Source organism: Neoarius graeffei, chromosome 15 (genome assembly GCF_027579695.1).
Source record: "Neoarius graeffei isolate fNeoGra1 chromosome 15, fNeoGra1.pri, whole genome shotgun sequence".
NCBI lineage: Eukaryota > Metazoa > Chordata > Actinopteri > Siluriformes > Ariidae > Neoarius > Neoarius graeffei.
The window spans coordinates 77,474,012-77,500,114 of NC_083583.1; the positions used below are offsets into that span (position 1 = coordinate 77,474,012).

The window sequence follows — 26,103 nt, forward strand, 5'->3', positions numbered from 1 at the left end:
GAACAGAATGAGCTCTGTGGAGCGAGACTGAAGCTGGTTCTGAGACTCTCACCACCTCTGAACCACATTCATTACAAACTGTACAGGTTTAACACAACCACCTAAAGCAACAAAACACTGTCCAGAGACACAAACAGTGATGCAGAGCAGCTACCGCTGAGCAAAGCAGGTGAAGGGTTTGGGATCTTGTGCTACTTCCTGCTTGAGCTACAGCAAAAAGCATTCCTCAATCCGGACGGCTAAAACCGGGCCTGCATTCTCAGCAGGTGTCTGGAAAAGCTCAGTGTGCTGAGAGTTGGATGCTGAGATCCCAGGTGTCCTGATGAACGTCCAGCTGTGAGGTCGTTGTACCTGATAAACAGGATAATTATAGCGTCTAATGGAAGGATAATGGAGTAAATGGTTTCTCTGGAAGAGTTTAAACACGTAACAAGATTTCACGCTGCTTCTTTTGGCTAATGGACTTCGAGTAGAAGATCAGAATTCTTTCGGACCCTTTGGTACTCAGTGGCTAAAGGAGGCTTAGTTCATAGCGAAGAGAGAAATGTGAGCACTACAACAGGAAGCTGACTAATCGTGCAACAATACATCATTGTTGTAGTTCCTCCGCGATCGGCACGCTGCTGTTTACACACACCACAGGATTTAGGAAATGATGCTATCCCACCAAGTGCTTGACTGCTGTTATGGAGTCCTCTTGGTTACTATGGCAACCCTCTACGTCGTATGGCTATGTCCCAAATCACAACCTTCTCATTAGCACGCATTTAGTGTACAGTATACCTATTACACATACAGCACATACTGATTGACTTGTTGCCATGGGAAGCTTTTTTGCGACAGATAATTATCTAACTCGAATTTAGAAATATTATTCGTTCCATATGATTTTTTTTTTTGTGCAAATTAGTTGAAGTATTCACTGAGAGAACAGAGTGTTAAGGGAACGGTTCAGCAAACCCTGAAACTCCTAAAGGTCACTGATGAGCCGAGCTTTGTTTAGTGTCCAACGTTTCCTTCTTTACTCTGTCACCAGAGACACAAGGCTTAATTCACACTAAATCTGTGTAGCACACTGCTTAATTATTACCGCCGCCAACTGTGTTGTTGGAGGAGGTTGTGTGTTCACCTCCATTTGTTTGTTTGACTGTTCTGAACATAACTCAAAAAGTTCTGAACAGATTGTGATGAAATTTAGAGGAAAGGTGGGTTATGGGCCAAGGAACAACTGACTAGATTTTGATCTAAGTCCAGATATGTATGTGGATCGAGAATTTCTTTTTTTTTTTTAACTTTTTCCCAATGTAACTCAAAAAGTAGTGAATGGATTTGGATGAAATTTGGTGTACAGCTTCAGTATTATCCCAGGTTCGAGTGATTTGATTTTGACATTGGCAGCACAGTATGTGGCTTGGCAGAGGTATGGACTCTACCAAGCGCCCTTCTCATTTCCCATGCAGTTAAAGTAAGCCACAATATATTTGACATCATGTAACAGTTTCCCGCTTGACATATTTTAGCTAAACATCTCACAAATCAAGTTTAATCTTTTCATGACGCGTGCATTTTTAACCTGTCTAAATATTACTCATATATTAAAAAGTAAACGGATCATCCATGAGTTAATAGTTTAGACGTTCAGGTCTAAAATGAGACAAAAAGTAGAAAATCTCACTACGGGACTTAATGTACATGGTTTAGGACTGTTCCCAAAAACAACACTCGTTTAAAAAAATCAAAAGTAAAATAATTCAAGATTGAGATTGACAAAAAAGCCGAGAGAGATACAGAATTTACAGTAATACTCTCAAGTGATTTGGAGGTGATTTACATATAAATAAACATTTAAAATATGTTTTAAAAAATAGCCTTAAATTGACTGAGTGTGGAGACAATGAGTGAGAGTTAAAGTTAACTGTAAACTGTATGACGTTGCTGAAGAACTGAACTACATGCGCTCCGATTCGGGTGTTTACAGAAGGGTTTTTGGTGGTGTAGACTTCAGCACATTTCAGAGACCAAACACCAGCTGGTGTAAAGGATTTTGGTCAAACTTCTTCACCATCCTGAAATCAGATTAATTCAAAGTGCTGATTAATTCAACTGAAGCGGAAGGAGAGACTGATGAGGTTGGAGATGCTAGACATGTTGACGTTGGTTCTGATGGATTAGCGCTGAGCACCAGAGAACTTTCATCCTCCTGCTGCAGCAAAGGGGCCGAAGGGACAGAGGAGAGATCAAAACCTAACGAGTCATGGGAGAGCAGAGGAGTGAGGGAGGAATCTGGAGGAGTTTGATCAACAAAAACCAACGCCAGAGCACAAGTCTCCTCGTCCTCAGCGGAAACCAGCTCTGAAAGGTAAAATGGGTTTTCCAGCACCTGCAAAAACATACCAAGATGCGTTACTGTCGACCTGACATCGACAAGACACAAGGACGAACACACACACACACACACACACACGAGTGCGGAGACCCACAATAAAAGCTCAGGAAGAGAAGGTAAAGAAGAAACTGTAGGAACCAAGGAGAATTCCACACCACCGAGAGAGAGAGAGAGAGAGAGAGAGAGGGACCTGAAACCTCCATTAAACAAGAAAACTGGAGACAAATGACGTTTTCCTTCAGCCTGGTTTAAAGCAATTTTTGAATTTGCAAAGAGCCTGAAATGAAACAGAAGGTATTTGTAAAAACAATCAAAAGACTGAATTAAAAGCGTAACGGTGTGCATCTCTTCTTCTGAAGCAACACGATACTCACATTAATACACAATCAGCTCCGTGTGACGGGAACATCTGAAGCAGCCAGCAGTTCAGTACAATCCGCTGGACTGGAGCTGTTTCAAGTGAACCCAATCCCGTGTTTCAGATTTACCCAGGAACCTAATAAACACCTCTTCAGCGTGAAACTGAGCACGACGACTTCATTATGAGCAGCTCACAGCAGCGCAGGCAGAATAACGTCTACAGGCAACACAAGGTGTGAAAATATCAGCTCCAGAGGTTCTGGATGATCAGCGACGATCGGTTCATAACGAGATTCCGACACGATGAAAACAAAAACATGCTTAAATTACAGCTGAGCAGAAACGCATTGCTTATGAAATTAAACAAAACCTCAGATAACTCATGTGGCTTGTGAAAGCACTTTATTTAAAATCAACTCATTGACGTTATAAAGTACAAGTCTATGCTTTTAATGGCCGCTAATTAAATCCAGAGAAGCAAAATCCAGGGAAATTAGGGCGGTACGGTGGTGTAGTGGTTAACACTGGCACCTCACAGCAAGAAGGTTCTGGGTTCGAACCTCACAGCCGGCGAGGGCTTTTCTGTGTGGAGTTTGCATTCCTCCGGGTGCTCCGGTTTCCCCCGAAGACATGCGGTTAGGTACAATGGGGCCGCTATTAAATTAAATAAAATTTAAACGCGACCTTCTGGAGTAACAGTTCGACCCAAATCACAAAACCTCTTTTAAAAAAAACCAAACACTTTTTAACTACATAAGATGTCGTACAAGGCGGCACGGTGGTGTAGTGGTTAGCCTCACAGCAAGAAGGTCCTGGGTTCGAGCCCCGGGGCCGGCGAGGGCCTTTCTGTGTGGAGTTTGCATGTTCTCCCCGTGTCCGCGTGGGTTTCCTCCGGGTGCTCCGGTTTCCCCCACAGTCCAAAGACATGCAGGTTAGGTTAACTGGTGACTCTAAATTGAGCGTAGGTGTGAATGTGAGTGTGAATGGTTGTCTGTGTCTATGTGTCAGCCCTGTGATGACCTGGCGACTTGTCCAGGGTGAACCCCGCCTTTCGCCCGTAGTCAGCTGGGATAGGCTCCAGCTCGCCTGCGACCCTGTAGAAGGATAAAGCGGCTACAGATAATGAATGAATGAATGAGATGTCGTACAAGATGCACAAAGATGTAGGGATTGCCACGCCTTCTTTACACTGAGACACACACAGAGGCCACGCCTTCTTTACACTGAGACACAAACACACAGAGGCCACGCCTCCTTTATGCTGACACACACAGAGGCCACGCCTCCTTTACGCTGACACACACAGAGGCCACGCCTCCTTTCCTTAGACTGACTCAGAGAGAAGCCACACCCTCATTCCTTAGACTGGCTGACAGAGAGACCACGCCTCCTTTATGTACACAGACTCACAGAAAGTCCACGCCTCAGAGACCACGCCTCCTTTCTTTAGATGGACACACAGAGGCCACGCCCAGTATTGCCAGATACTGCTGACGTTTTCCAGTCCAAAACATGTTCAAATCCGCCAAAATGCACTTAAAACCGCCCAATCTGGCAACACTGGCCACGCCTCCTTTCCTTAGACTGACTCAGAGAGAAGCCACACCCTCATTCCTTAGACTGGCTGACAGAGAGACCACGCCTCCTTTATGTACACAGACTCACAGAAAGTCCACGCCTCAGAGACCACGCCTCCTTTCTTTGGATGGACACACAGAGGCCACGCCTCCTTTCCTTAGACTGACTCAGAGAGAAGCCACACCCTCATTCCTTAGACTGGCTGACAGAGACCACGCCTCCTTTATGCACACAGACTCACAGAAAGTCCACGCCTCAGAGACCACGCCTCCTTTCTTTGGATGGACACACAGAGGCCACGCCTCCTTTCCTTAGACTGACTCAGAGAGAAGCCACACCCTCATTCCTTAGACTGGCTGACAGAGACCACGCCTCCTTTATGCACACAGACTCACAGAAAGTCCACGCCTCAGAGACCACGCCTCCTTTCTTTAGATGGACACACAGAGGCCACGCCTCCTTTCCTTAGACTGACTCAGAGAGAAGCCACACCCTCATTCCTTAGACTGGCTGACAGAGACCACGCCTCCTTTATGTACACAGACTCACAGAAAGTCCACGCCTCAGAGACCACGCCTCCTTTCTTTGGATGGACACACAGAGGCCACGCCTCCTTTCCTTGGCAGGCCGTGTCCTATCATTGAGACTGACAGGAACAGGGGAGCGAGGAAGCGGAGAGAGAGAGAGAGAGAGAGAGAGAGAGAGAACAACACACACTGCAAAGGAAACTAACTTTTATAAATATCTGTATGCTGCTCACACAGAACTGCATGAGACAGTGCAGACGTCCCACTCAGACCTGTGAACTGATCACACTGGTGCTCATATACTAATACAACTGCAGTGCCACCTTCTAAATGGCAGTATTTGGTTTGGGACACAGCCCAGGACTCATGGCTTCACACATCTGGATGGAAACATACAGAAAGTTTTAAGCACGCACACACACATACACACACACGCACACACACCTCACCAGAGCCGGGCGATACCCGTAAGCTCCTATTCCCCCTTTGCAGAAAGTCAAAGTCGCTCCACGCGCAGTGAGCTCAGTAGCGTGTGCTCAGTAAAGCACAGGGGAGTAAAGACTTTCAGAAATATTCAGTTTGAGGCTGGACTGATAATTCTACCACAGCGTGGATGGATCCTCCAGCCTGACTGGTCTGAAGGTGAGCAGTATTTCATATAGCAGTTTCAGCTGTGACCTGAGCGACAGGTTTATATTAATGCACTCATTCTCATACGGTATAGTTTCTATACGAAGCGCTCAGACACAGGGACCGGGACGGCGAACGCGCCACACCATCTCACAGGTTAAACACGTGTTTAACAAAGTTAACCTTAGGCCACACCAATTTAATTAGTTGGTTCTCGGATTTTTTCAGGAAAAATATGAAGCGAGCGAGCGAAATAAAAATAAAATTAAAAAAATGCTCTGATGGTAAAATTAGCGGTGGAAATAAAGGGCTTTCATAATAGAGAAATAAAACATAGACAATACATTATTGTTACACATTTCATATGGCTCTTTTAATAGCTTATCTTATTTCCACCCGTATGCATTAAGGATAATTGAAAATAAAAGTCTGAAACAACAGTCTTCATTTTTTCCTTTTATTTGTGTAAACAAGCCCCCAAGGGGAGCTCAAACAAGTCTGCCTGACGAGTCAGAATGCCGTCTCTCTGCACGTCTTTTATCAGGCAAACCAGTAAACAGAGAGGCTAAATAAACGATTGAATTACAGTCAATTGAATATCTACAGGGCGGCACGGTGGTGTAGTGGTTAGCGCTGTCGCCTCACAGCAAGAAGGTCCGGGTTCGAGCCCCGTGGCCGGCGAGGGCCTTTCTGTGTGGAGTTTGCATGTTCTCCCCGTGTCCGCGTGGGTTTCCTCCGGGTGCTCCGGTTTCCCCCACAGTCCAAAGACATGCAGGTTAGGTTAACTGGTGACTCTAAATTGAGCGTAGGTGTGAATGTGAGTGTGAATGGTTGTCTGTGTCTATGTGTCAGCCCTGTGATGACCTGGCGACTTGTCCAGGGTGAACCCCGCCTTTCGCCCGTAGTCAGCTGGGATAGGCTCCAGCTTGCCTGCGACCCTGTAGAACAGGATAAAGCGGCTAGAGATAATGAGATGAGATGAACATCTACAATGCACAGAAAAAAGATTTGACCAGGAGTAGCTACTTCTGATGGCTAAATACTTCGAATGATTTTGTTTGCCCCTCACATCAATCAATGAAATATATAAATCAAACCCACCTCCACAGAGTCGTTGTCCAAGTTGGCACATCGCAGGGTAACAAGCTCACGGCATCTTGAGTACAACTGTGCAAAGTTTTCCCCCTCTTGAATTTCGACACACCTGTCAAAGATTTTACGCTTCTGTTCGCTGAATATCCTAACAATCACAAACAGGCTTTGCAGGATTCCCCTCCACAGGCAGGTTTCTTCCACAAGTCTTTATCTAAAGTGATTGGTTTTCAACGTCACGTGACCTCAACCTGCAGTCTTCAGTATTTTGAACCATCAGCCACGATGTTTTTCTGTTGGTAGGAGTTTGATTTCTATTTTTTTTTTCATTTTGCATTTTCTTCAAGCAGCGATTCCGAGAACCAACTAATCGAATTGGTGTGGCCTTAGAACTGTTAAACAGCTGTTACATGAAAAACATGGGTTATTTATGCAATATTTTTTCATAACTGTATTCAAATAATTTTATTTGAATAACAGATCTGCTGACAGTGTGTGTGTGTGTGTGTGTGTGGCAGCTTTGAGCACTTCAGTTTATTCAGAAACACCAAAGGAGAACCACAGCAGTAACCAGCAGCAGCGTGACAGACAAAAAAGTGCAAGAACACACACACACACACACACACACACACACACACACACACACACACACTTGCACCTTATTGAGTCCGTCCAACACCACGTGCGGCATGTGTTCGTTCAGCATGGCCGGTGAGATGATAACCTCATCAAAGGCTTTGTTATCACCCCAAAGAGCTGAGTAGGTGGGATCCTCCTGACCACAGCTACAGAGAGAGAGAGAGAGAGAGAGAGAGAGAGAGAGAGAGAGAGAGAGAGAGAGAATTGATTCCCTCCATCCATTACAATCAGCGTGTGCCATCAGGAGCTTGTTTCATTTGCTCATGTCTATAAATAATTTGACTCCTTTGATATTTAGGACTAAGGAACTCATAATTTAACACCATGGCATCCAGGTGAAGCCGAGTGAGAAATATGTACAGAGGACAAAACAAAAAATGTCCGGAAGAAATAAAAGCAAGAGAGTGAGAAAGAGAGAAGAGAGGAAGGAAGCACATGAATAAAATATGTATTTTCCTGAATAATTAAGAAGGCAAACGGCAGGTACCAGGTTTCAGGTGGATGGTTGTGCACGACGTGGATGATGCGTCCGGGCAGATAGAGAGGCGTGGACGCAGAGAGGGCGATGCTCAGGTCACTGGGGTGGAGACACAGCCGGGAGGTGGATGGAGTTACGCCCTGAGAGGGAGGGTCATCTTCTAACGGCAGCTCTGTCTTCGGGATGCACTTAGTGCCTCCTATAATGATCCTCCACTGTGAGGGAGGGGGGATGAGATGAGGGGAGGGGAGGGGAGTTTATTAAAGCCTAAGTGCCAGAGAAACAACTGCAGTGTATGTCATGTGGTTCTGGCACAGAAAAGACTGAGACTGCCGATTTATTCAGGTGTCAGTACTTTATAGTGCCTCTAATCTGTTTGCCCAATGCTACTGAAACCATGGCTTGAAGGTTAGAGAAGCAGCTTTGGGACCAAAAGGTCGCCAGTTCAATTCCCTGGATCAGCAGGAATGGCTGAAGTGCCCTTGACCAAGGCACCTAACCCCCAACTGATCCCCGGGTATGTTGTATTCTGGGTATGTTGTACGTCACTCTAGACAAGAGCGTCTGCCAAATGCCTGTAATGTAAATGTACTGAAATTTCAGTGCAAAATCAATTTAAAGTTTGAGATTTAAACACTGGTTCATCTTCATAAACACAACATCTGCAAGAATACAGTAAGTGCTTTTACTTCTTATAATTGAAAGGCTTACTGTGTGTGTGTGTGTGTGTGTGTGTGTGTGTGTGTGTGTAATAACCTTTGGCTTATCACTTTTCTGCAGGACTTCAAGCAAGTGACGACGAAAACCCTCGAGTTGAGAGAGGCCAAGCCTGAGTACAAACAAATCACAAACACTCAGTGGAGCACACCACACACACACACACACACACACACACACACACACACACTGCATTACCCACCTGGGGACGAGGTCTTTCCCCAACACCACTGAGGTGACGAACTCTTTGGAGTACTCCATCGCATCCTCACTGCACAACACAAGCATCACACACACAGAGCTGCAGTTACAAGAACTGGAACTTATTTATCTCAGATATTTTACTGATCATCTCACACTGATCTCCTCAGAGTCACAACGTTTATCCTGCAGCGCTACTTCACAAGGTTCAGTGCGTTTTTCTTACATCCAGTACTATTGTGTTTGGTTCCACAACAAAGTCTAAAATAATCTGCTTTAAATCCTGGAGAATTATCTGATGTGGACGCAAAAACTGAACCATTTTATTAATGGAATTTTTTCTGCATTGACAAACAGGAGGTAGAATTCAGTTTGCAAAAAAAAAAATTGAAGGTATTTTGTTTATAGCTTTATTTTAAGTCTTTGAATTATTTTATGTATTTGTGGCAGTGAGAGTGTGGTCAAGCATCGTCTGTGAATGGTGAGGAGTCAGGTTGAACCAGCAAGTAATGTGATGAGGTACACCTGTATCTAATTACTGGCTGTCTATTAATGTGCATCTCTGTGTGTCTTTCAGATAGCCGGTAACAAGAGAGAGAGAGAGCGCGTGCGTGCAAGTGAGTGAGTGAGTGAGCGAGCGAGCTGCATCCTGCAATCTGTGCATGCGTGTGTGTGTATATAGATAGTGACAGTGAAAAGTGAACGTTTAAAATAAAAGTGCACCTTGGATTGTAGCACCTGTCTCCAGTTCCTGATTTATCCCAGCAAAGCTTGTCACACTGGTGCCGAAACCCGGGAGTGAGGAATGAACGCCGCCATGGAGTCCAAACCAGTCAGAGAGCTCCTCCAGGCACTTTCCAACAACCTCTAGTGCCAGCACCAGGCACTCGTTGAACTGTCTGTAGATCAGGGGCAGCACTTTTTCAGACTTTGCTTGAGGCCCAGGTGGAGGGCTGGCAGGTGATCTGGAGCTTGATCCTCTCAGCAGGTACTCCAGTGGTCATTCCTGTGACCAGAATGCCCATCCAGCTGATCAAGATGGGTCCACAGGATGACCCCAAAGCCTTCGTTGAGCTGTTTGAGCATGATGTGGAGGCAAGCTTGTGGCCAAACTCACAGTGGATGGCTCATCTATTGCCAGTCCTGTTGGGGGAAGCCCAGCTCCTGGCTCGGCAGCTCCAGCATGCTGGTGGCTGGGAATACCCCAATCTGAAGTGGGCCATACTACAGCAGGTCAATTGTGGCCCAGAAAAGCAGCACCAGGGCTTCCATTTGCTAGCATGCAGTGAAGTCGGCCAGCCATCTGCATTCACACAACAGCTCTGGGACGCCTGCCGACAGTGACTGCTGGCAGGCAAGTATGACATCGAGACCATCATCGATCGAATGACACTGGAGCAGTTTGTCGCCCAATTGCCAAGAGAGACATCAAGGTGGATCCAGTGTCACCAAGTGGCATCGCTGGAGGAGGCTGTCCAGCTGGCAGAGGGCCACCTGACAGCGGTTCCAGGAGCAGGCACTCCTGCAGCTTCTGTTCCTCTCCCTCTACCACTTTCACTTTCTCCCCCTCCCTCTCCTTGCCCCTCCCCTACCCCAGCCCCACGGAAACGGGGGCCAATTCCCCCGAAACCCACTCCTCACACTCGTGTTTTTTCCTCATGTTTCATCTCTTCCTTCTTCTGTGTCTGTGCTGCCATTAAGCCCCCCCCAACAGGTGTACTCATCCATGCCTGGGCAGGTCTGTTGGTGCAGAGGGAAGGCTGGGACTTCCCAGAATCAGCGCTTCCACAAGGAGGCAAGGATACTGATTCGCATTCCTGATGCAACACAGGCTTCCCTTGATCAAGCAGGAATGTACAGAGTCTCTATGAGTATTCAAGGGGTACACATCAGGCTTTGGTGGATTCTGGTTGTAATCAGACCTCCATGCATCAGAGCCCGATTCATTGTGGGGCACTCAGAAATGCACGATTGGTGAAGGTCAGATGTGTGCACGGTGACATCCACAAATATCTGCTAATGCCTGTCACTATTCAATTCCAGGGAAAAAAAAGCATAATGGCGGTGGTTAGTCTGAGCTTCACCCACCTACTGATCCTGTGAACAGATTGGCTGGGGTTTAAAACGTTAATAAAACAGTTAGTAGTGGGTGGGTCCTGCAGTAGTACTTCATAGGGGAATCCTGCCGCAATATTCTCTGGAGAGGCAGTCCCAGGCCCATCAGCACCAGCTCCGCATCATGAGGACACAGAGTAGGGAGGGCCCTCCTCTCTCTTTGGGGAATCCCTTAGACTATTTCCCATTGGAACAGATGTGTGACAAGTCTCTGCGGCCTGCTTTTGACCAAGTGATAGTAATTGATGGCCAACCCCTCCAACCTAATGTTGCACTCTCCTTTCTGTATTTCTGCATTATTAAGGATAGGCTATACGGAGTGCCGGAGGACACTCAAACTAAGGAAGAGATGACACAGTTGTTGGTCCCGAAGAGCCGTAGGAAACGGTTATTCCATGCAGCTCATCATAATCTGATGGCTGGGCACTTGGGTCAGGATAAAACACTAAATCATCTCATGGCTCGTTTCTATTGGCCAAGGATTTGCATCGATGTCCACAGATGGTGTGCGGCTTGCTGCGAATGCCAACTATAAATTGGGGAGGTCGAATTGGGGAGGTCGACTATGAGGTCAAACGTCCAAATAGAGGCAACGCATGTAAAATTTACCACCTCAACCTCCTGAAACCCTGGAGAGAGGAGGTTCCTGTGACTCTGGCAACAGTAGTTCCAGAGAGGGCAGAGCTGGGACTGGAGGAAAGTCTAAAAAGTGCGGCCCAATTCACTCCGGGTCCCTGTGGAGACCACCTCTCACCGTCCCGGAGAACAAAAGGTGATTAGGTTGCAGGAGGAATTCTGCAATGTGTTCTCACCCCTCCCTGGTTGCACTGACCTCATAGACTACCACATTGAGACTCACTCAGGGGTGGTGGTGCACAGCTGCCCGTATCGACTCCCTGAACACAAGAAAAAGGTGGTTTGGAATTAACTCCAGGCTATGCTTAAGATGGGAGTAATTGAGGAGTTGCACAGTGACTGGAGCAGCCCAGTGGTCTTGGTTCCCAAGACTGATGGGTTGGTCCAGTTCTGTGTGGACTATAGAAAAAAGTAAATGCAGTGTCTAAATTTGATGCATATCCAATGCCTCATAAAGATGAACTGCTTGATCTGTTAGGCATGGCTCACTTTTCCTCAACACTGGATTTAACAAAAGGATATTGGCAGATCCCCTTGACTCCATTATCCTGTGAGAAAACGGCCTTTTCCACTCTGTTTGGTTTACACCAATTTGTCACCCTTCCTTTTGGGTTGTTTGGGGCCCCAGTGATGTTTCAGCATGTCATGGACCAAATTCTCCGTCCCCACAATGCATATGCCGCGGCCTATCTAGATGACAATCATTTATAGTCATGACTGGGAGCGGCATTTACAACATCTCAGGGTGGTCCTGAGGTCGCTGAAGTGCACGGGGCTCACATCAAACCTAGGCAGTTTGTGCCTAACTTTTTGGACAAGACCATCCCACTAACGGACTTCACTAAAAAGGGGGCACCAGCTCTGGTCCAGTGGATGAAGCCATGCAAACAAGCTTTGCTCAGGTAAAAACGGTTTTGTGTGGGGGTCTGCTGTTGCATTCTTCTGACTTTTTTCTCTCCCCTGTTGTTTTGCAGACCGACATGTCAGACAGAGGGCTGGGGGCCATTTTGTCCCAGATGGCGGAGTGAGAGGAGCGCCCAGTGCTGTACATCAGCCGCAAGCTCTCTATGCGAGAATCAAAATACAGCACCATAGAAAAGGAGTATCTGGCCATCAAGTGGGTGGTCCCCACTCTCCAGTACAACCTGCCAGGATGCCTGTTCACCCTCTGTTCTGACCATGGTCTGTTCCAGTGGCTCCACTGCATGAAGGATGCCAACATGCGGATTACTCGTTGGTATCTGGCTCTTCAGCCCTTTAAATTTGAGATGGTCCACATGCCGGGGGCACAGATGATGGTGGTGGTTTACCCCTCCTGCCGGGGGGATCCAGCTGCAGGCCAGATGGCTCCCCAGCCTGAGTCGGCCAGTGGTGGTATGTGGCAGTGAGGAGTCAGGTTGAACCAGTAGATAATATGTGATGAGGTACACCTGTGTCGAATTACTGGCTGTTTATTAATGTGCTTCTCTGCATGTCTTTCAGAGACATGCAGAGAAGCTGAATCCTGCAATAAATATTATATATATAATAAATAATGTGTGTGTGTGTGTGTGTGTGTGTGTGTGTGTGTGTGAGCGAGAGAGTGATAGCGACACTGAAAAGTGAACGTTGAAAATAAAAGTGCACCTTGGTTTGTAATGTCTTGGATTCCTCATTTATCCCAGCAAACCTTGTCACTGTATTATTTTTCTTTGTTTTATTTTTTAAATATTTCACTTTATTCTTGGCACATAATGATGCATCCTATTCACAATTCAATTCACAATATTTTTGAAAGAAAAATTAAATGAAGAAAATTGTATTCACAAATAAGAAGCAACATTTGTTTTTATTGTCAGCTGAAATATTCCTTTTGTTAAATTAAAAAACCCTTCATTTTCTGAATAACCAACAATAATTATTTACCCACATTTGTAAAATTTAGTAGCCTATTCACTAAAATATTCCTTTTATTAAAAATGATTAATACTGTAAATATTCCTTTTCTAATTAAACTTTTATGAACATTTGTTCTGCCTCCATTTGCTTCTTTTTTTATCTTTCAGCAGTCTGTAAAAAGAGAGCTCCAGTTTCTTGTTAAATCTATTTGTACAAATCACACAACAGCTCTTTCACATTTTAGATTGGTGTTTGTGTGTTTTCGTGGCATTAGAGCTGTGATATTTCCACCTACGCTGAAGTCACGTGTATTCCCACTACTGTATGTTATTGCTGTTTAAACAATGCAATTACCATGAGGAAAAATGATGGTTATGTACATAACCATGGTTCTCTGAATTTCGTATGACCATCTGAGACAGTGCTTTAAGCACCTGGAGGTCCATCACGTGTACGTACAGGTCAAGTGTTTGTATCAACAAATTCACCTGTGACCTGGGTGACGTATGCCCCTTGCCCGAACACTAAAGGCATGTTCACCCAGGAAGTGACCTCTTGGCAATCTTTTTGCAAGTATTCCGAGTGACTCCCAAGCTGTGGCAGTCAGCCGAAATTCACAGAACTACGTTTACATACACAACGATCATTCTATTTAATTTCTACTGAACGCCAGAGACGGTGCTTTAAGTACCTGGATGACTAATACCAACAAAGTCATGAGGAAGACCTACTCGCCCCTTTAAGAGAGCTGTGAAGGAGCAGGAAGAATGGCTATTGCCACTGGATTGAGAGAGACCTCATTAACCCTATAGAATCTTGCAAATTTGCAGGTTGATATCCATGATGCAGCTGCACAGATATCTGAAAGAGGAACCCCTCATAGGGCCACCCATGACACAGACACACTCCTCGTTGAGTGACCCCTCACATGAGGGATTGGGAGACCACTGCCCCGTAGGCATAGACAATTTAACAGTCGCTGCTTGGACAAGACATGACCTTGCTTATACCCTGTACGACAGACAAACAGTGAATCTGGCTGCTGGAAGTCAGCAGTGGTTTGAATACAAGTCTTTAATGCTCACACTGGGCACACTAAGTATGCACTCTGCCCCTGCTCATCCTCTTGAGTTGGGGGCTCAAAAGCTGCCAGACTGAGGGGCTGGTTTGTGTAAGATGAAAAGGTTTTTTGGGGAAAGGAAGAGTTAGGCCATAAGGTTACTCCTGTGTCACCAGGATTCCAATGTAGGCACTCTTGGCTCACTGATCAGGTGTGCAACTCACCTACTCATCTGGCCGAAGCCATGGCTAAGAGAAAGGCTGTCTTCACAGACAAATACTTCAATTAACCTCGAGAGAGGTTGGAAATTGGGGTTGGCACAGTGCCTTTAATACAAAGGGCAAGTCCCAAGAGGGTACTGGGTTTCTCTGAGGTGGTCTGAGCCTTTGTGCACCCTTAAGAAAGCGGGTCACAAGAGTATGGAACCCAACAGTCATTCCATCTACCCTGTTGGAAGGCCTTTGTCAAGGCAGGACTGGAGAAAACTGAGAATTACTGGTATAGAACAGCATGTCGGTTCCTGATCTTGTGCGTGGCACCATTTGGAAAAAAGCTTCTATCTGTTTAGTGGAGAGCTCATTGGTGGACGGTGTCCAGGAGCTGTTGATTGTCCACACAGTTGCTGGATTACAGGATCCTAACAATGGCTCTGGCCCTTCACAGGCCAGACCCACAGTTGCAGCCGAGCTGGGTTTGGATTACAGGTTTGACCCCCCCAGCTGTGAGAGGAAGTCCTGTCATACAGGGAGGCACCAGGGCTCCCTGTCCAGTAATCTGTGTAATATTGAGAACCACACTCTCCTGGACCATCTGGGGGCTATTAGTAGCACCTCGTGATTCCTACGGAGGATCCTGTCTAGAGTGGGCAGTATTAACGGTAGTGGAGGGAAAGCGTACAGTAGCCAGTCTGGCCACACATGAGCCAGCACATCTTAGCCGAAGGGGCTTGTTGATTCCCCCAGACAATACCAGAGGGGACAGTGTGTTGTTGACTGTGAGGCGAAAAGCTCCACCTCCGCCTTGCCAGATCTGTGCCAAATCTCTTGTACCACTTCAGGATGCAGTCTCCATTCCCCAGGATGGGGGCATTGCCAGGATAGGAGATCTGTTGCCCTGTTCTGAGTGCCTGGTAAGTGTATTACTTTCAGGCTTAATAGGAGTATGGGCCCACACTAATAATATCTGTTGCGCTATCCTTAAGGACTGTTTGGACCTGGTGCTTCCCTGGTGGTTTATATGGTAGACCACAGCTGGATTGTCTGTCCTTATAAGGACATGTTCCCCTACCAGCACTGGGAGGAAATGTTTGAGGGCAAGCAGAACAGCGTGTAGTGCCAATGCATTTGTGTTGTTCCTGCTGCTGAGGACTCCATTGGCCTCTGACCATTCTGCATTGCCACACTGCTCCCCACCCTGCTAGGGAGGCGTCCATGGCCACAACCTCTCTGTGTGAAGGTATGGACCCTAAAGGAACACCCTGGGTGAGATGTTTTTATCCTCCATAGGTGCAGGCATCTTAAGCAGCTGGCAGTGACTCTGACCAGCTTGCATCTGTGTTGAGCGGGATGCAGACAAAGATCGTTCAGCCCAATCTGGAGAGACCTCAATGACAGAAGGCCTAAAGGGATTACAGATGAGGCTGCTGTGAGCATGCCTAGCAGTCTGAGAAATTATCTGAAGGCCAGGGTTCTGCCTCTCTTGAAGTGACTGATGAGTTGGAGGATGTTGTAAATCCGCAGGGCAGTCATCAGCTGCAAGTCCAACTGGATGCCGAGAAACACTATGTGCTGACTGGGTATAAGGGAGCTCTTTTCATGATTTATTGTCAGCCCTAGCTTGATGACATGGGAAATCAGTGAACCTGATTCCCTCAAAAGCATCTACCCTTGACTGGGAACAAAATCAGCCAGTCATCCAGGTAGGGGATGTGAGGGAAATTTAGTGAATGAACATTCCTATTCTCTGTGTTTCTATGTGTTGAGCTCAAGTGGCCTAGTGTACTGAGAAAAGTTGTTTTTCCAATGCTGTAACCGCCTTTCTGTGGCCTTGGTGGTGATAAGCAGGGTGCCCGAGTTCTCCCTAACTATGCATTAGGGTGCATCAGTTGCCCTCACTTTCATAAAATCTGATGCATTTTTGTTTGGGTGTTCCTTTTCACCAATAAAGACATCCTGTAAAATGTTTTGACCATATTCAAAAGTCTAATGGTGGCACCATAAGGTTCATTTTTTGCCAAAAAAACACTTATTTTATGTTTTCGCATAAGGTTTGAATCACAATGTTGGACTCCATTTATTGATTTCTTGTGAGCCAGAGATCATGTTAAGAACCTTTGCAAGGGATTGAGAAGCATTAATGTGATTCATAATACATTTATATTGTTTAAAAGTAGTTGAACAATGATTCAATGAACAGCTAAAACTCAAACTGTGCTTGATAATATATTTAGAATATGTACTAAAAATGCGTATCTAAGATATTTGGTATACTCTATAAGGTGCCATAATGTTTCATGAAAAGTGATCAAAATTTTGTCATAAAAGTCATAAAATAGCAGCTTTTTCCATAACTTTGAGCTCCTGGTGCCACCATTAAACTTTTGAATTTTGTCAAAATATTTCACCCAGTGTGTTTTCTTACCAAAAGGAACATAAAAACAAAAATGCATCATGATCGGAGGAACTTTTCATTTTTAGGGGGCAACTGATACACCCTACTATGCATCCGCCTGCACATATCAGAGCATTCCAGGTGCACGCTTTAACAAAGCTTCATAGAAAATTTTGAGCCAATCACGTACAGACGTGAGCAGTAAGCGAATATCTTCAGAGTATAATAGATAACATTTCTAAGAGACAACTCAGAGTGCACTCTCGACATCACCGGAAGTGGTGTCTTCTTCTTCTTCTTCTTCTCCTTCTTTTTCCCTTTCCTATTTTATATATATCTGGTTTATATGATCTACTATAATAAATAACCAAAAAGACAACTACTAAGCATTCTGAAGTGTTTATTAGAAGTTTCCATTACAATTTGGCATCCCTGGGTGGGCTCTGCGTGTCTGATCCTCGGACGACGGGACACTCCCAAGGCTACGGTATGGAGCTGAGAACTTGGATGAGAGACCAGACCGTCAGGGCTCACCGAACCAGTACATGATAACTTTGCATTTTTATGTAAAGAAATTAGTGGAAACAGTATTTAAAAAGACTGATACAAGAGACAGACAGAGATTTGTCCTGGTCAATGAAGACTGATATAAGAGATGGACAGAGATTGTCCCAGTCAATGAAGACTGATGTAAGAGATGGACAGAAGTTTGTCCGAGCCCAGGAGGACTGCTAAGCTGTGGTACCATCAATGTGTTCGCCGAAACGGATAAAACACAATTTTGAGACAATAAACCGTGAGTAGTTTATTGGGTTCTGTAAGAGAAAATCCGCCTAAGTGATGACTGGGTAACGGCTCACCTACTTGAGCGAGGGAAGTACGGGTGCGTTTCGATGGATTCATGTTCAGCTATTCGTAACTGGTAAAGAATTGAATCTTGTTCCCTTTGTTCTGTGTGAACAACTGGCCTGTCGTAGGAACGGGATAGAGAGGTTCGATCATGAAGTCACCAAGACACGCCGGTGTACACGCAAAATATTGATGAATTAACAGAGTACTGTCCTCCTCCAAATTCTGAAACAGAGAAATAGATCTTGTACACATGTGAGTTGTCTTTGAGATTGTTGTGCTAAATGATACCTACTTTAATTTAAGGCAAATGTCAGATAAATTGCTTACTAATAAGAACATACCTAAAGGATTACTGTGTCGCATTTTTGGACATAGTCCAACTTGTTCTTCTTGTGATCCTGATAAAGAAACTCAGCCATTGTTGTCACAACCTATTGATATAACAGTGTACAATGGGGAACAGCAACGGCAAGCTAGGGAAAGAAAAGGAAGAAGCAAGTAAGCCCGAGGCTACATGTGCTAAAATAAGAATTGGGTGTTCCGATGACAGCCCAAACATCCAGTTTATGAAAACCTCATATGGCGAGGATTGCTGAGCACAGTTTGATATATGGGTAAAGGACTTAAGGGCAGTTTTAGTCCCAGGCAGATCGGACAGTTAGAAGAAACAGAAGGAAAAAGAAGAGTCTGCAGATAATGTTAAGTTCTTAGGGGACTGGTGGGCGTTTTCTGCATGGAAAGAAGAAACACTTAAGAGAGAGTACAAAAGAGAGAAACGACAGGCAGGGCTCTCACCCTCTTCTCAGTGTTTGAAATTTCAAATGGACTCTGATCTGGAGTCTGCCCCACCACCCCGACACACACTGCCTCCTCAGCAAGGCGGAGCATCATTCCCACAAGCGCCTCACCCACAGAAAGGGGGAGAAGTCGAGACAAAGAAAAAAACTGAGCCTCTGGAATCTCTCCCAGCCGCCTCCAGCGTCAGCGCCTCCCCTCACTTCTCCATCGCACACGAGATCTGGTCTTGCATATGGCGATGGAAGAGACACCCTCCTGGACCTGACCACATGCTCACCAGTGGGTCCACAAGGCCGTAACCTAAAGTCTGAAGTCCTTCTTCTTCCAATGGTGGAAGTGGCTGGAGTTGATGGCATGCTTCTAGTCCACAGACCCTGGATGACAGGCGATATCAAGGAAAGCATGGCTTCTCTCCCCAATGTGAGAGAAGTAGGAGGAAAGAGATTTGGTAATGAGCTGTTGATATTTTGCAGAGAATTCTGACTGACCACCCATGAACTTCGCCGCCTGCTCATGACCAAGATGGGTATAGATTGGAACAAAGTTTCCAGAGAGTGGCCGGAAGCTGACCAGCGAATGACTACACCAGACTGGAGCGCGGCTGGCAATGGTGAGTACAGAGATACCATCACTGCTTTCTGTGCTCGTCTGGACAGTGCCTTTCCCTTCAATATAGACATGACTAAGATCAGTATGTGTAAGGAAGAAGATGGTGAAGTGGTGTCAGCGTTTCTCGCCCGTCTCACTGCCGCACATGAGAAACACAGTGGCCTGACCAGACCCGTGACCCTGGCTGGAGTGGAAGGCACTCCTGAGGTCTGGGAAGCGCACCTGCAGAACAGTTTCATGAACGGTCTGAATCCAGCAGTGGCCAAGTCAGTAAAGCAGCTCTGTCTCCTGTGGGAAACCGCCAGCCTCACCAAGATCGAGCAGTACGCTGTGCATGCAGAAAGGCTGCTGAAAGAGAAGGAGAAGACAAAGTCAACACAAAGAGACCAAGACCTACACGCCGCCACTCTCACTCTTCTCCAGACTGCTCAGCCTGGACAAAGTGGAAGAGGAAGAGGTTGAGGTAGGGGCCAAGGCAGGATGACCTGGGGTGACCCGTCCTGGATAAAAGGCGCAACCTGCTACAACTGCAATCAGAAGGGACAAATTGCTCGAAATTGTCTCCATATAATTCCTAGGTGGGGTATACCTAGCAAAATCTTAAGTGACAATGGAACACCCTTTGTTAATGCAGCCCTAAAGAAAATAGGAGCATCCCTAGGGACAGACCTGAAACAACATTGTGCCTACCATCCTGCCAGTGCGGGAGCAGTAGAGAGGGAAAATGGGTCCCTTAAAAATAAACTAAGCAAAGCTTGTGCAGAAACAGGGCAAGGATGGACAAAGGTCCTCCCTGTAGTACTCACACAAATGAGGATGCAAACAAGGCCTAAACATGGGTTAAGCCCATTTGAAATTCTGTTTGGACGAGTACCCAACATGGGGATAGGACCAGCTCAAGGAACACTGCCGGACACTACACTGTGTGATGATGCAATGTTGAATTACTGTGCAATGTTGTCCTCTGCTTTGAAATCTATCCACAAGCAGGTAAAAGAAGCACTTCCCAAGCCTGCTGAGGGACCTCTGCACGATCTACAACCAGGGGATTGGACAGTGGTGAAGGACTTCCAATGAACCAAGTGGAACAAGCCACGGTGGAATGGCCCATTCCAGGTCCTGCTCGCAACCCCAACGGCAGTGAAGGTCACGGGCAGAGTGACGTGGATCCACGCTAGCCACTGCAGGAGGGTTCCTGAACCAGCTGAGCAGGAGGAAAAGGAAGGCCTAAGTGACCCAGATGCTAACTAAAGCTCGTGAGGAAGAAAGGCATCACTACATGGAACAGTGCGAGTATCACATCAATCATGCACGCACCCGAGAATTAGTGGACAGTGGAAGGTGTAACCCATTAGGAGGCGGGCTGTGGCTCCTTATCACGGACGAAGAGGTCAGGGTGACAGCTCCAGGAGGACAATCCCAGCAGACAAATCTGAATGACACCAACGAGGAGAAAGAAGTGTTAATTGAGTACATCTTAGCACAGAACCCCAACCATAAGGTGAGACAGGTGGTAACCCGAGACTCAAGAGGAGAGGTAAGCGATTATCATTTAGAAGGTGCCCCACATGTCCGCTTTCCCACCTTGATCCAAACCACGTGGCAAGCAAGTTCCGTGGAACTGAGTGCGGCAGCACAGTTATGCTGTTGCACCCTCAATAGAGGAGAGTATTTCAGTATCTAGTCAGTAAACTGGTTTCAGAAGTCCTGAGTTTCTCCAAGCCCTGGCGAGGTGGAACGAGGGCTGATAGGGTGTGCCCGCCCTCTGAGCACCAATACACGTCAAGAAGGGCAAGGGTTAACTCAGAGACCTAGTTAACATAAAATGAAGGAGGTAAATCAGCTAGGTCCAGTCGTGGGCCTGAGCATCCTGATCCTGCTGGGGCTCACAGGAGGGTTCGTGTGGTGGTCGATAGAGGGAACCCAGACTGACACAGAGTCGAGACAAGGGAGACATCCAACTCATAATTTGTATTGGCAGTATGCTACTTTTACAGCTAAACAGGCTAACAGGTCAAATTGTCTAGTTTGCTCCACCCTGCCACACACCATTACACAACCATTCGTGTTTGAGACCGTCAGCACAACTGATGAGGATACTGCGCAAGCATGGCAAGCCGTGATGGAAGCTGTCTGTGGTGATGTAAAAAAAAAAAGACTGTAATGTCACGTATCAAGGTGGGGGAGACAACCCAAGAGTAGAAATTAGCATAAATGAACCAGGAAAGGAGATAAATTATACCTTACGTGCAGGCCGAAAGGGCGATCCAAATTCTACCCCTGTGGGGAAGGTCAAGGAAGCTAGGTGTTCAACTGTTTGCACAGTGCAGGGTTCAGTCCCAAATCCAAACATGACCTGCACGGGACGAAATGGCACTCTGTACAAGCAAGGCAGAAAAGCGACAATAGGAGGTAACTTAGGGCCAGGAGGGAATCTAACTCAGTTAGCGGGTCCAACCTTTTATTACCCAGGCTGGCAGTGGAAGTGTGGTCACCATGTGTACAACTTCCTCCCGGTAGACTGGAAAGGCATGTGCGCCCTGATCCAATTAGATGCGCTCCTAATAATAGCAACCCCTGAGGCGAGTGGCAGACGGTGCAGAAGCACCGACGATGATTTTCCTCCTCCAGAACATCAACTGCAACCCAAGGTGAAGAAATTCTTCCAGGCACTGTTTCCACAGTATGGGATAACACAACTCTGGAATGAACTTGAGGTGGTGCATTATAGACTGGCACAGTTTGTGAATTCAACCATAGAGGCCATGGAGGGCATGAGAACTGAATTGACTGCACTCAGATTAATGACAACACAGAATCGCATGGCCCTTGACATCCTTTTGGCAAAGGAAGGTGGAGTGTGTGTCATGATAGGAGAACATTGTTGTACATACATTCCTGAAAATGACGGGAATCATGGTAACATCACTGAGGCACTGAACAAGATGCACAAGGTTGCTGAACAATTACGAGCAGATGAACACAGAGGAGTCGAAGACAGCTGGTGGCATTGGTTTAGTGGATGGAAGACTCTGATTCTATCCACCATACCGGTCCTGGGCTTAGTGATTGTGATGCTATGTTTGCTCCCTGTTTTCTGTCAATGTTGTATGTCTGTGTTTCAGAGGCAGCTGACAAATATTGGTTACCAGATGGTGAAAATAGACCCAGACGACTTGCCTGACTGGCCTCCAAACCCACGCGAAGACTATAACCCACCGTTTGATGACATCAGCACAGCTGACATGAAATTAGCCCTAACTTAAAACACTTTCATTTGTGGTTGTTTCCTGTTCTATTGTTTCCTGATCTATGTATATAGCTTGCTAGCATTAACTTAAGACGTCTGTGTCTTACAAAACAGCCTTAGCATTATCCCTGTACACTCAATGACGTGTTAAGTCGAATCTCTCTGGGAACTCTTACCACTGAAATTGTGTACATTTCTTTCTTTTAGTAATTAGACTGTAGGATAAAAAGGGGGGGAAATGTGAGGGAAATTTAGTGAATGAACATTCCTATTCTCTGTGTTTCTGTGTGTTGAGCTCAAGTGGCCTAGTGTACTGAGAAAAGTTGTTTTTCCAATGCTGTAACCGCCTTTCTGTGGCCTTGGTGGTGATAAGCAGGGTGCCTGAGTTCTCCCTAACTATGCATCCGCCTGCACATATCAGAGCATTCCAGGTGCACGCTTTAACAAAGCTTCATAGAAAATCTTGAGCCAATCACGTACAGACGTGAGCAGTAAGCGAATATCTTCAGAGTATAGTAGATAACATTTCTAAGACACAACTCAGAGTGCACTCTCGACGTCACAGGAGGTGGTCTTCTCCTTCTTCTTTTTCCCTTTCCTATTTTATATATATCTGGTTTATATGATCTACTATAATAAATAACTGAAAAGACAACTGCTAAGCGTTCTGAAGTGTTTATTAGAAGTTTCCATTACAGGGATAATGCGCATCCCTCTAGCCTGTAGTGGGGACAGCGCTGCTGCTGCACACCTTGTAAAGACTCTTATTGCCAGTGAGATTCAAGGTGAGGCATTGGGGAGAGCACAAGCAGTGAAAGTGTTGTGTGTGCATGGGGATGTTCACAATTATCCCTTAGTGTCTGTCAGTATTCTATTCCGGGGCCAAATGCATAGAGTAAAGGCGGCGGGTAGTCCTCGTCTCACCCACTCGTTGGTTTTGAGTACTGATTGGCCAGGGTTTAAAAAACTGATGGAATATTTAATACGTAGTGGGTCCTGCACTAGTAGGTCATGGGAAGATCCCAATGTGGCATTGGCTGGAGAAGCTGTCACAGAGCCGTCTGCATCAACACCGGATCAGATTGAGGAGCAGCCCGCTCCTCCTCCCTCTCTTGGGGATTCCCTTGGGGATTTCCCGTTAGAGCAGTCGCGACACGAGACTCTGCGGCATGCGTTTGACCAAGTGAGAGTAATCAATGGTCAAACTCTTCAGCCAAGTGCAGCACCGACCTTCCCTTATTTTGCCATTATTAAAGATGGATTGTATTGAGTGACGCAGGACACTCAAACTAATGAACAAATAACCCAGTTGTTAATCCCAAAGAGCCGTAGGGAACTCGTATTCCATGCGGCTCACTTTAATCCCATGGCTGGACACTTAGGGCAAGATAAAACACTAGCCCAAATAATGGCCCAGTTCTATTGGCCAGGGATTTGCGGGGATGTCCGTCGGTGGTGTGCAGCATGCTGTGAATGCCAATTAGTAAATCCTGCGGCCACTCCAAAAGCGCCGTTGTGCCAGCTTCCTCTAATCGAGACCCCGTTTGAGCGAACTGGGATGGATCTTGTCGGGCTATTAGATCGGTCAGCACGGGGATATCGCTTTATTTTAGTTCTGGTGGACTATGCAATGTGATATCCAGAAGCAGTGCCTCTCCGCAATATCTCAGCATACAGTATTGCGGAAGCGCTCTTCCGCTTTATCTCCCGGGTCGGGATTCTGAAAGAAATCCTGACAGACCAAGGCACTTAATTTATGTCACGTACACTGCGCAAACTGTATAGATTATTGGAAATTAAGTCTATCCACACCAGTGTCTATCACCCACAAACGGATGGCTTAGTAGAGCGATTTAACCAAACACTTAAGAACATAATTTGGAAATTCCTAAGTGAAGATGCGTGTAATTGGGATAAGTGGCTCGAGCCCCTGTTATTCACAGTATGAGAGGTCCCGCAAGCCTCCACAGGGTTTTCTCCCTTTGAATTATTATATGGGCATAAGCCGCGTGGCATTCTGGACGCGCTACGGGAAAATTGGGAGGTGGGACCTTCACCTAGTAAAAATGAAATCCAGTACGTTCTCGACCTGAGCGCAAAACTCCACACCCTCACGCACCTAACCCAGGAGAATTTGCGGCAGGCACAAGAACATCAAAGCCGGCTGTATGACAGGGGCACGTGCCTTAGAGAGTGAATACCGAGAGACAAAGTGCTCATATTATTGCCCACATCGAGCTCCAAATTAGTCACCAAGTGGCAAGGGCCCTTCAAGGTCACACGGCGAGTCGGGGACGTCAACTATGAGGTGAGGCGAACGGATAGAGGCGGAGCACTGAAAATCTACCACTTCAACCTTTTAAAATGCTGGAATGAGTGGGTCCCCGTGGCGTTGGCGTCAGTAGTCCCGGAGAAGGCAGAGCTGGGGCCAGAGGTGAAAAAGATAACATCTCGGACCACTCCAGTCCCTTGTGGAGTCCACCTCTCACTGGCCCAACTCATGGAGGTAGCCAAGTTGCAAAAGGAATTTTCCGACGTGTTCTTGCCCCTTCCTGGTAGTACCCACCTCATAGAACACCACATCGAAATGCTCCCAGGGGTGGTAGTGCATAGCCACCCTTACCGCTTGCCCATACACAAGAAAAAGGTTGCTCGGGATGAACTCAAGGCCATGCTCAAAATGAGCATAATTGAGGAGTCCCACAGTGACTGGAGCAGCCCAGTGGTCCTGGTTCCCAAGACCGACAGGTCAGTCCGGTTCTGTGTGGACTATAGAAAAGGTCAACACGGTGTCTAAATTTGATGCATACCCAGTGCCTCGCATTGATGAGTTGCTTGATCGGTTAGGTGCTGTTTGCTTTTATTCGACACTGGATTTAACAAAGGGATATTAGCAGATCCCCTTGACTCCTTTATCCTGAGAGAAAACGGCCTTTTCCACACCGTTTGGTTTACACCAATTTGTCACGCTCCCTTTTGGGTTATTTGGGGCACCCGCTATGTTCCAACGGCTTATGGACAGGGTCCTCCGCCCTCACGCTGCCTACGCAGCCGTCTATCTAGGCAACATAATAATCTACAGTCATGATTGGCCGTGGCACTTGGAACACCTGAGGGCCATTCTAAAGTCGCTGAGGCGAGTGGGCCTCACAGCTAACCTGAAAAAGTGTGCAATTGGGTGGGTGGAAGTACGGTATCTGGGGTTCCACTTGGGCCATGGGCAGGTGCATCCCCAACTTAACAAGACTGCAGCGATTGCGGCCTGCCCGAGGCCCAAGACCAAAAAGGAGGTAAGACGGTTCTTGGGGCTGGCTGGCTATTATCGTAGGTTTCTACCTAATTATTCGGATGTCACCAGCCCACTAACTGATCTCACTAAAAAGGGGGCTCCAGATCCGGTCCAGTGGACGGAGCAGTGCCAACAGGCCTTCTCTGGCATAAAAGTTGCACTGTGTGGGGGGCCACTTTTACACTCCCCTGACTTCTCTCTCCCCTTTATTTTGCAGACTGATGCATCGGACAGAGGTCTGGGGGCCGTTTTGTCCCAGGAGGTGGAGGGCGAGGAGTGCCCTGTGCTGTACATCAGCTGGAAACTGTCGATGTGCGAAAGCAAGCACAGCACAATTGAGAAGGAGTGTCTTGCCATCAAGTGGGTGGTCCTCGCCCTCCGATACTACCTGCTCGGGC

The 26,103-nt window shown here is 46.5% G+C and overlaps 1 protein-coding gene across 2 annotated transcripts in view; it reads right to left on the reverse strand.

The window, feature by feature from the left end:
• Positions 1-26,103, reverse strand: part of dagla (diacylglycerol lipase, alpha) — a 79,775-nt gene that overhangs the window by 13,005 nt on the left and 40,667 nt on the right. For both annotated transcript variants that reach the window (XM_060941887.1, XM_060941886.1), the window contains 4 exons: positions 8,610-8,678; positions 8,447-8,519; positions 7,700-7,905; positions 7,232-7,358 (listed from right to left, as the gene is read on the reverse strand). In XM_060941887.1, coding sequence (XP_060797870.1) covers positions 7,232-7,358; positions 7,700-7,905; positions 8,447-8,519; positions 8,610-8,678 — 475 coding nt within the window. The remainder of the gene's footprint in view (positions 1-7,231; positions 7,359-7,699; positions 7,906-8,446; positions 8,520-8,609; positions 8,679-26,103) is intronic.